Raw genomic sequence first — 14,805 nt, forward strand, 5'->3', positions numbered from 1 at the left:
CAGGCTGCCCAGGGAAGTGGTGGAGTCACCGTCCCTGGAGGTATTTAAAAGACGTGTAGATGTGGTGCTTAGGGACATGGTTTAGTGGTGGACTTGTCAGTGCTAGGTTAACGGTTGGACTTGATGATCTTAAAGATCTTTTCCAACCTAAATGATTCTATGATTCTAAGAAGCAGGTGTAATCCAATAAAACAATGCAATAATTATGAAAAGTGGAAAGAGGTCAAAGTCGAAAAACTTTTGATTTCTTTTTGCACTGGCATTTGTCAAGGTGAGCAAAATCCATCAGTAAGGAGCAGCCTGTTTTAACACATCTGTAAAAATGTTAATGTTTAATAGGGTGTGCTCATGCTTTATATATCCCTGATAACAATGCATGGGCTGATAGGTATCTCTTGAGGTTGTAAATCAGTTGCAGAGCCTTGCAAGGCACACAAGCACTTGGTGTTCACTCTCATGGTTTATTACGTTACCAGAACTCATTGACTGAATTATAGCCTTATAACAGCTCTTTCTCTGCATTATCCTACTGTTACTGTAGCATTATTAACCTATGTCCCATTAGAAGATTTTATGTCCTTCTCCAGATGAGTACACAGAAGTTAGATGACTTTGTGGCTGTTTAATGTACAGGCTTATTTTCTAGGAGGAACTGATTATTTCCCTGAGCTATGCCCACAAAGTCTGCTTACCTTAAGATGGTATCAGTTCTGGCTTGGGCTGGTAGAAAGACAAAGACACGTGAGCAGGGAGCAATGTTTTCTCCCTGGTCCTGTGTGGGATGCCTCACCTGCAAGCCAACAACTGAATTGTAGGCTGTGTTCAGGATTGCATACTGGAAGCCAAGGTATGCGAGGAAGAAATGGAGGTGAGGACATCACGTTAGCTGTATTTTAAAACTGCAGTGATTCCCTCCCACTGGAGAACTCATCCGTCATTTCCCACAGTGCATGCATCAGTCCAGCAGGTTGCAAGTCCATGGGCTCACTGCTTGAGAAAGGATTTCACCCTGTGTTATCACCAGGTACAACCCGAAGCTTTAAACAGTCTGAAAGCCCTCGAGAAGGCGCTCTCGCTGTCTACGGCAGTAGCCAGCTCTGCTCTAACAGAGCAGTGGTGGCTGTATATGAACTGAAACAGTAAATTCCCTGCATCGGTCCCCAACTGCGCCCATGTAGGATTTTTTCCTCACTCTTACCGTATCTTATAAAGTCTCAAGAGTCCCAGTGGTCACACCATTTGCTCAAAGAGGAGTCTGGCAGAACAGGATATTCTTGGAAAAATCTGGGAGAAGAGGGCACAGACCAAGACCTTCATAACTATGAAGCAGCAAACAGCAAATCTTGAGATGGACATGACCACTCATTGCCCTCCTTTCTTTGCCTACCCTGCCTAGTCCTCTTCTGTACAGGGTAATTCCCCCTTGTGAAAAGCTCCACTCCTGATAACAAGCCTTGGAGAACAGGCAGACGTGCAGGCACCTTTTTCATGTCAATCTAGTTAGAGTTTATTGATTCTCCTTGCCTTCAGCTAATGTACTTTTATTATTATTAATAAATAATCATCATTTTTCCATCAGTGGAGCCTGCACCTGGTAGCCTTGGAGGATTCTAGCAAAAGTATTATTAAATCTAAAGGTTTCTAAAGGGTTGAACAGCAGCACGGCCCAGTAATCTGACAGAATCTGCAACTGGGGAGCAAAATAGCCCCACTTCAGAATATTTGATAGAGCATCAAATTGGCTCCTTTCCCCAGAGCCACCATTTAAAACTGTGGCCTCCTGTTCATGATCACTTCTGCTTTGTTGTCATCCCCCAAGGATGCAAAGGGTGCAGGTGGCTCTTGGGGAACTGTTGCCCAGGCACGCAGGCTCTTGCAGGACCCTGTCCTGGCATGGTGCATGACTCACTGCACCTGGAGTGCCAAAGCTGCTGCTGTGTGCTCCTCCTGGCTGGCACCCCCTCTGCAGTAGCTGCCCAGGCAGCCTCCGTCCTCCCTCCTCTGCCTGGCCAGCTGCAGACCCTGGTCCTGGCTCCTCCCAGCTTACAAAGATCCAGGAGCTCTTTCCCAATCTAGGCAGAAACATTGCCTGGAGGGGACGGTTCCTCCTAGAGGATTGCATGCATTCCAGAGGGACCTGGACAAGGTGGAGAAGTGGGCCTGTGTGAACCTCATGAGGTTTAACAAGGCCAAGTGCAAGGTCCTGCACCTGGGTCGGGGCAACCCCCGGTATCAATACAGGCTGGGGGATGAAGGGATGGAGAGCAGCCCTGCCGAGAAGGACTTGGGGGTACTGGTGGATGAAAAGCTGGACATGAGCCAGCAATGTGCGCTCGCAGCCCAGAAGGCCAATCGTATCCTGGGCTGCATCAGAAGAAGCGTGGCCAGCAGGTCGAGGGAGGCGATTCTGCCCCTCTGCTCTGCTCTGGTGAGACCCCACCTGCAGCACTGCGTCCAGCTCTGGAGCCCTCAGCATAACACAGACACGGACCTGCTGGAGCGGGTCCAGAGGAGGGCCACGAAAATGATCAGGGGGATGGAACACCTCTCCTATGAAGAAAGGCTGAGAGAGTTGGGGTTGTTCAGCCTGGAGAAGAGAAGGCTTCGGGGAGACCTTATTGCAGCCGATCAGTACTTCAAGGGGGCTTATAGAAAAGATGGCGGCAATCTTTTTAGCAGGACAAGGGGGAATGGCTTTAAACTAAAGGGGGGTCAATTTAGACTAGATATAAGGAAGAAATTTTTTACGCGGAGGGTGGTGAAACACTGGCACAGGTTGCCTGGAGAGGTGGTGGATGCCCCATCCCTGGAAACATTCAAGGTCAGGCTGGACGGGGCTCTGAGCAACCTGATCCAGTTGAAGCTGTCCCTGCCCACGGCAGGGGGGTTGGACTAGATGACCTTTAGAGGTCCCTTCCAACCCAAACTAGTCTATGATTCTATGATCTGCTCATAAACAGGCAGGACAGCCGGGAAGGAGTCATCACCAAACACAGAGATGGACATCCAGGCACACAGTCCTCTGGACAGTAAACTGCAAAATAGTGACTGAAGTGGTTTCAGGGGCATTTTGGGATTGCCGGTAGAGGATTTTTGGGACGAAGATCAATAACAGTGTCAGCAACGAAAACACTGTGTTGCTCAAGGAGGTGATTTTACTGGGGTGGCAGGAAAGCAAAAAGAATCAGAGCTGTCACCTGTAAGTGGACCTACTGCTGTCTGCAATCCTGGATTAGCACATCTTCATGCCACCACCGTTCCAACTCCTCCTTGGTCAGCCTTGTCTTCACTGAGGACTTCCTTGCCAGCTGCACCTTAGGCCATGCGTTATTGTGGACTTTCCCTCCTGCGTCCTGCTTCCTCCATTGCATCACCAGTGGTCCAGCTGAGTCCTGTGACCTGGCACCGTGACAGCAATCCAGCACGGGTCCTGTCCCTTAATTCTGCCCCTGAAATCACGTAGACCACAACATGCCCATAACACAGATTTTCACTGGAAAACAAACACCTTGCCCCAGTGTTGTAGATGAAATAGGAGCTCCAGATTAAGATAATCCATGTTTCAGAATAAAATAGGGTGCTTTATTTGGCAGGGAAAAAAAGTACATCTGGTCTAAATGGAAGTAAACAAGACCTCAGAGTCCTTTTCTCTGTGTAAAGCCACTTCCCCAGAAGGTGTGTTCGGGCAATGACAGAAGGGCTATAAAGGGACCCCGAGATGCTCATGCCCACACTTTGATCTAGACATGGCCATGCAGAGTTTGCTGCAATACACGGGCTCTAGCTCGCTGCTCTATTTGGCAGCAGGGCTGGTCGCTCTCCTTTACTTTCTTACCAGCTTCAAGAAGTCGGTTTGCAGTTTGCCTCCCGGGCCACGACCTCTTCCTCTGATCGGAAACTTGAATGTGGTGGACCTGAAAAAGCCGTTCCAGTCGCTGACAGAGGTAGGGTCTGAGCGAGCAGACAAGAGGAAAACATGCAATTCCTGAAGCGAGAAATGCAACTAGGGACATGGAGATGCGATTGTGTTTGCGTTGTGTGGAGGGCAGAAATGAGATATTTGGCACATAGGCAGGCTGGCAGAGTGACTTTACCTTCAGAGGTATACACACACATATATGCATTTATATATATAAATATGATACACACATTCCTTCCTTTGTACACACACAAGTGTAGACCCCCACCCCTTGCAATTAGCTCCATATTGTTGGTATTTCAAGCCCCTCAGAGGCTGCAGGTAGAAGACGCGAGCTGAGCCAGTCTGCTGACAGATCAGGACCATTTGCCATCAAGAGATGTCTCACTGCAGACAGACCTCCCCCAGTGAAGGTAGGTACGAAGGAAGAAAGGGAGGAAGGAAGGACGGAAGGAAGGGAGGGAGGGAGGGTATCATCCCCACAGCAAATGGGGTCATAGGCACATTTATTTCCAAAGCTAATTATATCCCTGCAATGCAAAGCTCAACTCTGCCTCCCCAGCCCTTCCCCTGCACACACACTGGCCAGGGTTATTTAAGACTTGATGCGTGGCTTTTATATGTCTAGGTAAACAAATTGCTTTTTCCTGTGCAGCTCCATGGATACTTTTATTTCTAAAAGAGAAAAAAAAAGACTTAAATATTTTAAAGCCAGGTGCAATGTTTGTTTCAGAAAGTGTCCGCTGTGCTCCCGTAGGGTGGTGGGGACAATTCAATGTGAATTCAGATTTCTTCTGGTTGCCGTAGAGACGGTTGAGGTGCCGTGAGTGACCTGTCACATACCCTGTGTGTGTGCTTACGGGACGGTATGACAGGGGAAACCCAGTCCCCAGTGAACTCCTTCAGCCCACCTGAGAGGGCAGGGCAAACACCAAAATTCTCCTGTTAGTCGTAGAAGAAGGGCATCTTGGGCTGCAAAAGTACAGAATTCCTATGGCAGTCACACAACGTTCATTTGCCTTGATTTACGGTGCAGAGGATTGTGCAGAGCACAGTTTTGATGGGCTTCTGGTCCTGAGCTCCCATCTGATCATAGGTATGTTTGAGGGTGCTGGTGTGGAAGAGCAACTATTTTTGGCAGTACTGGGGGATTTTATAATACAAATGTCACGCGAAGGCACCAGACTCATTTCCTATAATCTGCCAAGCAGCTTTCTTTAGGCTTTCAGGCCTGCCACATCCAATACTTGTGTTGCTGAGAAAAAACAGGGTTGATGCCAAGAGGTACTAATGCAAAGAAATGACCAAAGGAAGGCTGGGAGGCAGCTGTGATTCCCTGCCCCTGACTCTGCCACACACTCTGTGAGCTGCCAGGGAGGAAAGAACCAGTGTTAATGTTATCTCCCAAGCCGTCAAACCACCGTTTGATGAAAACAAATTCAATTTGTCTGGTGTAATAACAGGAACTGCTTCTAATCTGAAATTCAATTTTCGGTATGTATCTAATGCATAGCAAATGGTAACCCAGGCACATCAGGAACAAGAAGACATTTGGAGCGGATGGCTTGCAGTGTGTTTAAACGAAGACTAAAATACCGAGTGAATGATTACATTGTCAAAGCCACCCTTCTGTGTAACAGATGATTCATATTTAATTTGCTATAAAAGCCTAGAGCTCCTGTGACATTATCTACAAGAATATGCGTCCTAGCTGGATTCAAGTTTCTGGTGGCCAGCAAATAATTTTGCAATGACTGCAACACTACCCACCTTGCCATAATTAGAGACAAGTGCTGTCCTGAAAGAAAGAGTTATTGTTGAGCTTTGTTTTTGTAGTGTTTGTGGCTTCAGCCTCAAAGATGTGTGCACGCCTGCTTGCCTCAGGTCAACAGCATTAAAATAAACAGGCCTGCCTGCTACAGCATTTTCTAACCAGCCTCCGAACGGTGGTATCGCTACGCTGGCCTGTTACTGCAGAACACCACAGGAATGCAATGGCATTTTATTGACTTCTGCTCTGATAGGAGCACTGATAGCAGACACCTTGTTGTGCAAACCGGGTGCAAGCAGAGATGCTGGCAATTGATAGCTGTTGCTCATTAGTTGCATTACAGCAGCGCCTGGAGACTTCAGACAGGGCTGTGAGGCTCCTTTTGGGCTAGAAACCACCTAGGGTGGCTAGTGCTAGCGTTTGGGTCCAGATCTGGTTTTGAATGAACATATTTATTCACCTTGACAGCTCTCCAAGATATACGGCAACATCTTCACTGTGCATTTTGGACCCAGGAAAGCTGTGGTACTGGCTGGATACGAAACCATCAAGGATGCCCTTTTAAATCATGCTGAAGAATTTGGAGAGAGGGCAGAAATACCCATATTTAGGAAAATGACACAAGGAAATGGTAAGTGACCTTTTGGTTGGTTAGTTTCTGTAGTTTGTTTATGTTCATTATATTCTTACAGCAGGAGAGTCTCATCCTCTTACAGATTGCTTTTTGTTTATATAACAGCATATCAAGCAGCTTTGGTACCAGTGTGTAAGAAGGCCTTACAAACATTTATTAACCACAGGTAACATAAGGATGTTACACCTTTATTTTAGGCATAGCATTCAGCCATGGAGAGCTATGGAAAACTATGAGAAGATTCACCTTGTCCACACTGCGAGATTTCGGAATGGGAAGGAGAACCATTGAGATCCGAATCCTGGAGGAAGTAAATTCCCTTATCAAATATTTTGAATCCTACCATGGTGAGTGTCAAGAGTTTCATCCAGAGACAGAAAATATGTCTAGCAGAACAATAAAGATTAATGAAAGTTTAACTCTGAGCAAATGATATCTCGTGGTTAAAGTTCAGTATATGCCGAAGTAGGTTATTAAACTGAGACCTTAAAACATTGAAACTGAGTTCCCTGCTATGCATTCTGGGTGGCAAATGAGTTTTTTCTTTGGAAGCTCAGGACAACATTTCCATAGGAAACCAGACTGAAACAGGCATACTCACATCATCATTTGTTTTCATTGCTTGAAATACAGGGAAACCATTTGATACGAAGATGATACTCAACAATGCTGTATCCAATGTCATCTGCTCTATATTGTTTGGAGAGAGGTTTGAATATGATGATCCTGTATTTCTAACTTTGCTGAAGCTGTTAAATGAAAATACTAAGCTGCTGGGCTCCCCTATGGTGCTGGTAAGAGCTTGATTTTACGTTTTGGCTTTTAGCTTTTTTGAGGATATCCGGTTCCCCATGTTTGTCCTCCAGGCCTCCCACATCTTGCTTCTTGAGACGAGAACATGAACATTATTAGCCAGCCAGCCTGTACGGAACACATCTGCGGTTCTGTATCCGCAACTCACGGATTCCCAGGCCCCTAGGCTTAATCTGTGAAGCTTATTAGTGAAAGAAAAAAACCAGAGTCTTTACAAAAGGAACCATTTTACCCTCTTTGAAGAGCAGAAGCACAATACGTCTCTCATATCAGAGATCAGCCCTGAAATGCCATCTCAAATCTGACTCCTTGTATTACACTTTCAGTAACTATCTTAGTTCTGCCTCTCCTAGAACCAGGTTTGACAAACTTCTTTTTCTTTTGTTTTGGCTACTGAAACTCAATCTTAGCAAACTAACAGCTGATATAAGCCCGTTCCTTCCTGACACAAAGCTTCTGCTTTGAATGCCAGTGGAGTCGTCTTTCTGAGCTGCACTGAAGCCTGCGGCTGGCTGTAACTCCAGACTAGCTAAGCCCAAAAAGCACCACCCGAGCACAGGTCAGAGTTACACACTGTGTACAGACATTCTCCCAGGACGAGGCAACAGCTAACAGCTAACAGTGGGTGTTTGTTTAATTGTCTGGCAGGGCAGCTAGTGGTCTCCTTGAAGATGTGCACACCTCTCATGGGGGTGAGACCCCTCCTTTGTCCTGACAGCACGTATGTCCATATGACATACTGCAATGCTGTGCTCAGTCCAGCTCCTAGGAACAGTGTAGCTGGGTTAGCTCGGTGCTGTGCCTAAGCTAATTGGCTTGGAAAGCACCATGTTGACACAGCAATATTGTCTGGTGGCCAGTTCAAGTTCCTTCTGCTGCCATAGGATGTGACACATCTGAGGGCTTTCCCTGGAATAAGTGCAATGCTCACATTCCCATATTTCACATCTGAGACCCTCTGTCCCACCACCCACACAGCTGGAAACCCTGAAAGAAGATTAAGCTGATGAGTCTCCCAAAAGTCATGGCAAGGACTCATGCAGAGGTATAATGGAGACAACACTCTATTTCTGCAGCAATTCATAACTGCTTGGACTGTACAAGCAAATGTGGGGGAATTACGGCCTGAAATGTCAGGGCATGGGACAAGAGACCAGCAGTGTGATTTGAGATACCAGTATGTGTTCAAAATGCCAATTAACAGTAAGACTTCTCTTGCTCCACAGTTATATAATTTCTACCCATCCCTTGGATTTCTCTCTGGAGCTTCCAAGACTGTGCTACAAAACATCAGTGAACTGAACGCATTTCTCCAGAAGCTCTTCCAGGAACACAAAGAAGAGTTTAATGAAAATAACTTAACAGGCTTTGTTGATGCCTTTCTGATGAAGCAACAACAGGTACTTTAAAGCTAAGTCTCAGAGTCTTTTTATTCTCTTAGCTCTCACTTATTATTAGGACTGACCATCTGTCAGGGACTGGAAATGAGTGGAAGCAGAACTGCAGTGAGCAGAATATATCAAAGCTCATACTCACAGTGAGCTTGTGCTGTACTCGCTCCATAGCTCCACTGAAACTGCTGGTTAAAGGGATCTAGTTGTCAAGATGTCCCACGTGGGTGAAATAAGTTACCACTCAGCACACGTAAGGAGGAGATCATCCCAAACCTTCCTGCAAGAACGGTACAGTGATAAACTTCATTGCAGTAACTGCGTTCCAACTAACCTAATATCTGGACCTGGGGATTGCACATACGCTTGGGACCAGACAAATTCCATACAGCATAGGCCCTAATGCTAAAATACTAAACATTTAGTTTCCCAGAGCATATAAAGTCACAAAAAGCTAAAATGCAGATAAAAATGGTGGCAACACAGTCACATATTGGTATCACTTGCTGTAGAACTTATGGCCATTACCTGTATGTTTTGAAGGAGTCAAAGAAACCCCACACTATGTTCAATGACGGAAACCTGTTGTTTTCAACCCTGGACCTCTTTGCCGCTGGGACTGAGACTACTTCTACAACTGTGCGCTGGGGTCTTCTTCTGATGATGAAATACCCAGAAATTCAGAGTAAGGCTGAGAAGTCCTCTTGTACAATATACTGTTGCATGCTTAAGGCTTTGGTTGTGGAAGGGAGTGGAACTCATTCAGTGTTGTCTAGAGTAATTATTCCGAGTACTCGGAGAGAGATAACAACCGTTGATTTTACAAAGGAATTTTATTCAGCTGGATCGCAATAAAGCAGCCCAGCCAAGTGGGAGAGGCTAAGGGCCAGTCTACAGTTACAGTAAAGCTCCCCCATCGTTATTCTCCTGCAGGCTATGGGCTTACGTCACTAAAGGTCTCCTCAGGAGCTGATTCTGATCTGGTTTCTGTTGAAGGCTATGGGGTAACAAAGGTGTGTAATCAGAATCAGGCATGGGATCAGGTACTGTAGTGACTCCATTCAAGCTCCCTTGGCTCAGCAACAAACCTGAAAGAACCATGCCATGCCCTGACTAACCCACTTCTGCTCTTCCCAAATACCCCTCAAAGTTTTCTCTTTTCTTCATCGTGGCCAAACTGGAGGCCATTTCAGTTGCAAGATAAGAGGGTTATCAGCTTCTTAATCCTTTCCTCCTTCCAAGGAAAGATTCAGGAAGAAATGAACCGTGTCATTGAACCAGGAGAGCTGCCTAAGTTGGAGGACCGGAAAAAAATGCCTTATACAGATGCAGTGATACATGAAATACAAAGGTTTGCCAATATTGTCCCAATGGGTGTATCACGATCAACTCCTACCGATGTGAATTTCCAAGGCTATGTGATTCCTAAGGTGAGCTTTGAGGCTAGCAGCTTACATTGCACAGATTCCTTACAGTTTTGTTTAAAGCAGCCAAGAAGAAAAATATAAAAATCTAAAGACGCCATGATGCATGGTTTAATCTATGATGTGATCCTTTTTCTTGGATCCAGGATAGCTGTTATAAACATGCACTGGACTGTGGTTTGTTACAGCTGTTTGAGTCCAGAATAACCAGAGAGTTTAATTAAATCACACTGGTTTGAATCTCTTATGCCAAATGTGGAACCTCTACTTCAGCTTCTTTCTTGAAAGATCTGGTTCTGTAAGAAAGGAATGTTTTGTGGTCCAAAAAGAGAGCAGCAGCTACTGATAACAGGCAGAGCCACAGTGGGGCAGGGAAGCATCCCCCAGTTCTGTTTGCCATGGCTCAGTCTTATTTGCCTCTTCACATTAGAAAAAAGAAAGCAGCCCAGCTCGACTAGGAAAGTGATCTGCTCCAAACAGCTGCTGTGAGTTTCTTTGATCCCTTTCAGGGTACAGAGATTATTCCGCTGCTGACCTCCGCTCTGAATGACGAGCTACACTGGAAAACCCCGGATCAGTTCAACCCTTCCCACTTCCTGGATGCTGATGGGAACTTCATTAGGAGAGAAGCATTTATTCCATTCTCCATAGGTGAGAGGGGTGTGTGCACACCACCTGGGGCTAGGCTAATGACACAGTTCCCCCCAATTCCAGGAAAGTATGAAAGTCAGGGACACAGAACATAGGATAAGGGTTTTCTGGTCATTTCTCCTGTCCACCATTGCTGTAGGTAACCACCTCTTCTTTGGGAGATCTGGGAGACACTGATTTACCCACAGTCACTGATGAATTTCACATACCTACAGGCTTCTCTGTGGTTTGAGGCCAAGTCAGTAGCACCTCTAATATACAGAGAGAAGGAAAAATTTCCTACCTCAGCAGCCTGCTCTTACAGACTGTACATCCAGTTTAGACAGTCTCAGACATCAACACTAACAGTTATAGTGCTGATCATTTACTTCTCTCCTGGTTGTTTTCAGGACGAAGGGCTTGCATTGGAGAAGGACTGGCCAAAATGGAGCTGTTCCTCTTCTTTGCAGGCTTGCTCCGCAAATTTGTTTTCCAAACCCCTCCAGGAGTGGACAAGTCAGACCTAGATCTCACTGCTGATGTCGGCTTTACCTTGAACCCCATGCCTCACCTGGTTTGTGCTGTGCCCTGTGAATGATCAAACGACATGGAGTTAGAGTAGTAAACACTTCAAGCTTGAAAGCAAGTCTAGTTACAGGGGAAAAAAGCTGTCTGAACCTGAGCTTTAGGGGAAGGAAGACACCAGGCACTGCTATTTTTCTCTCATTCATGCAGTTCTTTCCAAGAGCTCTTGTGGTGTCTGCATAATGCAAACCCTTCAGACACCCCTGAGTACTGCTCTCAGAAACAGTGCGATTCATTCCTGGAACAGCACATCAGAGATGCAGTTTTCAGGGCTGTTTGAAAGAATGAAATGGTTTCAAGCCTCCTTTATAGATGTAACCCATCAGAGGCTCTCCCCTGAGAGCCTCCATGGGGAATTTCTCAGCCCAAAGTCCAAGCTCTACAGCAAAGCTGATTAGCGATGGCCCAGCTGGAGACAACAGACACTTAAGGGATCTAGAAATCTCCCCAGGACGGTTGTTCAGCTGAGCGTCAGACTGAGCTTCCATTGTGTGATACAACCTGCCTTATCTTTATTACAGAGTGCCAGACAGGAGGGTGTAACGTGGGCTGATGCCAAGAGCCAGGCATGGGACAGTTATCAGAAAACATCTAAGTGGTTTGGGAAGTGGGTTCATTCCAACTCACACTAGGCACTTTATGCTGAAAAGCCTATTTATGATGGGGCCAATCTAGCAACTTTCTGCTTCTGCTAAGAAAGGTATTTCTACCACTCCCTCACCTCTCCTGGCTTCATGCTGGCTCTGGCACTTGTCCGATCCCTTACCAGGCCAGCTTAGATCCCTAAACTGGCAGACAACGACCAGCCACAGAAAGTGGAGAGTTTCTGAATCAGCGTGGCTAAAGCTGGACACAAGCCTGAGGCAGTGTGAGGGCGATGCAGCCTGGGGCCGGGCAGCAGGACTGCCATGCTCCCATCAGAGAGCTGAAAGAGGCTCAGCCCTCTTCTCTGCTTGCACCTTAGGAGCCGTAGTTGCTCTCTAGATCCTCTCTACCCTCCACAGAGAGAGAGAGGATCCTTCAGTGGATGGTTCAACTGCCATAAGGTCTGAATTGCTCACTATCTCCATTGACTGCAGGGTGAACCATCACCCACAGGCTGCTAATTCAAACTTCAGTCTCATGTGTCAGGTGTGTTGGGATGAATAGGGACAATATTTTCCATTTGACTGAAAATGGGGCTTAAACTCTTTAGAAAATGTTGCTGTCTGTCTTCAGCTCTACACCAGATACACAGCCCCTGGCCATTTCAAGCTGTCTTCCTCTCCAAACATTCCTTGTGTCAGGGATAGGCAGCAAGATCTCCAGGCAGAGTAACAGATCAGCCTGCACTGCTGAGCAAACACTACTGGCATGGGCTCCCATGGAAGTTATACGTGCTCGGTACACAGCAGGAGCAGGGCCATCACAGTAAGAACTGCAAGCAAAATTTTGGTGCTTGCAGAAGTGCTTTGGCCGCTTAGGTAGGAACTGAAGTTACAAATTCAGAGCTGATAATGCTCACATTCTGCCAGCAGAGACCCTGCATCACTGTCAAGGCTAATAGGATTTTGAATGTAGTCACTGTGAAAATAGATGTAAAACTGGTAATAGAGTCTGGAAGGCGAAGCAGGTTAGACTTTGTTACCAAGTTGCTCACCTGTACCATTAACTTGTCGTATGGGGGTCTCTAGAAAGCTGGTGACACCCCAGAGACTGCAGCTGTCCTAGAGCAGCTGTTTGATTATTACAATTAATGATTTATTTCATGTAGCAGCCATTAGGAGTAGGAACAACTAGCTGTACCTGCAAGGCTACACCCATTGAGGGAAGCGTGATACGCGTGTGAAATCTGAATGGTGGTGCAGGTACAAGAGAGGAGGCTTCTTCATGCGCTGTGAAACCACACGCGAGTTAGGGAGCAGCGACTCACTGAAGATGCTTTTGTGTTGGGTTGGAGGCAGGAAAGGCAGATTAGGATGAAAAGAAAAAAGGGAGAAAGAGAAAGTTACAGAGACTGAGGGGGCGGTTATGGTAAGTCTATAACATAAAACTAAAGTTGCTGTCTTCTAAGCTGATCTGTGCTGCAAATGGAAGGAAACAAAGGAGGAAGACAGGGACACAGAACATAGGATAAGGGTTTTCTGGTCATTCCTCCTGTCCACCATTGCTGTAGGTAACCACCTCTTCTTTGGGAGATCTGGGAGACACTGATTTACCCACAGTCACTGATGAATTTCACATACCTACAGGCTTCCGTGTGGTCATCTGATTAATGATGACAAGTGGGGTGGTCTTTGTTTGGCCAAGACACTGACTCTTCACACTAGCTTTAGTTCATGCGACTAAAGGCAGCACTCTAATAGTTGTCCTGTACCTTGTAGTTGTACTGGTATTGCACTTGTACACACATTGTACCGTGGGGCCGTCTCCAGCTTCTGGATACATCTCAAGGAGTCTGCTTAACAAGCTGTGTAACAAGAAAGCCTTCGCTGCTACATTTGCTTATGTTTGTTTTGCTGTTGCTGTATTTGCAGCCTAACTACTGCAAGCCTGATAAATAAATATTTTGCTCTGTTGCTGTTGATCTGTCTGGTGTTGCAGGATGAAACTGACTTCGTGTCAAAATGGTAAAGTTGGGCTGCACCACCTTTAATACACCCACATTAGAGAGGTGAGCACAGGGATCCCTGGGCAACATGCAGCCAGAACATGTTTAACGATGCACAGAGTGAGCAATACTCATAGCCACAAACAGCTCAAAGGAAATGATTGAATTTCTAACTCCACAAAATCACAACTGAAAAGGTCTTTTTAATACTTAAATAATCATCCCCTTCAAAAGTATCTCCTGTCAAAATCATATGCACAGTCCATGTGTTGATGCAGTTTAATTATATAAGAAACCTGGGACCTTGGAGCTTTGCTAGCAAGTCTACACTTGGGGTTGTAACCTTGCTGACTTAGAGGACTTACAGGAACAATTTTCAGAACTCACTATTTGGTGAATTAGGGAGTCCTCCCAGATCCCCAAAGTGCTTAAGATCATGCAAGGCTTTTTCTTGCATTGGTCCCAGGGAGACATACAAGCAGTTGAGATGGTATTATGCTTCAGACACCATGTTTCCAAAAGGATATGCTGACTTTAGGAGAAGTTGGGACAGGAGGAAAGAAAAATGATGATGGAGAAGGAAAACCCTTCACATGCATACAGGCTTGGAAGATTTGGTTGTTTTCCGTAAAGTGGAGATGGAGAAGAGAAGTAGGAAGAGTAAGGCCATGCAATGTCCTAGAGAAGATGAGTCATCTGCTTCCATCAACCTTTTCTCAACACAGAGGCAAAATGGAAAATTAAAGTGAATGGCAGTAAATTTAAACTAATAGAAGGAAATAGATTTTTATTCCTGCTATGGCCTTTTAACACTGGAGAAGGGATGCAACTCCATGTACTTCAACATAAAAACTAGACTCCACACAAGACCAGGAAAAAACATTTTCTTGGCTGGGGAATATATTATCTCACAGTGCCCTCAGAGTTCTTGTGGTGCCTGGGTCTGGCTGCTGAGGCAGGACGTGGCTCTGGATGGCTCTCTGATGTGGCCTCTTACAGTGACTCCTGTGGCTCCTGCCCTTGTTTAAAAGGAACTCATCACAGTAAA

General features: G+C 45.9%; 1 protein-coding gene across 1 annotated transcript; it reads left to right on the forward strand.

Annotated features, from left to right (window-relative positions):
* The first annotated feature begins 3,586 nt into the window (after window positions 1-3,586).
* LOC109279688 (cytochrome P450 2K1-like) lies at window positions 3,587-11,180 on the forward strand. The gene is made up of 9 exons (XM_019473986.1): window positions 3,587-3,944; window positions 6,159-6,321; window positions 6,522-6,671; window positions 6,958-7,118; window positions 8,364-8,537; window positions 9,072-9,213; window positions 9,771-9,958; window positions 10,462-10,603; window positions 10,993-11,180. Exons 1-9 carry the CDS (start codon window positions 3,747-3,749, stop codon window positions 11,178-11,180), a joined length of 1,506 nt encoding a protein of 501 aa, XP_019329531.1. The 5' UTR covers window positions 3,587-3,746.
* Window positions 11,181-14,805: the final 3,625 nt, after the last annotated feature.

Source organism: Aptenodytes forsteri, unplaced genomic scaffold (genome assembly GCF_000699145.1).
Source record: "Aptenodytes forsteri isolate BGI_AS27 unplaced genomic scaffold, ASM69914v1 Scaffold55, whole genome shotgun sequence".
NCBI lineage: Eukaryota > Metazoa > Chordata > Aves > Sphenisciformes > Spheniscidae > Aptenodytes > Aptenodytes forsteri.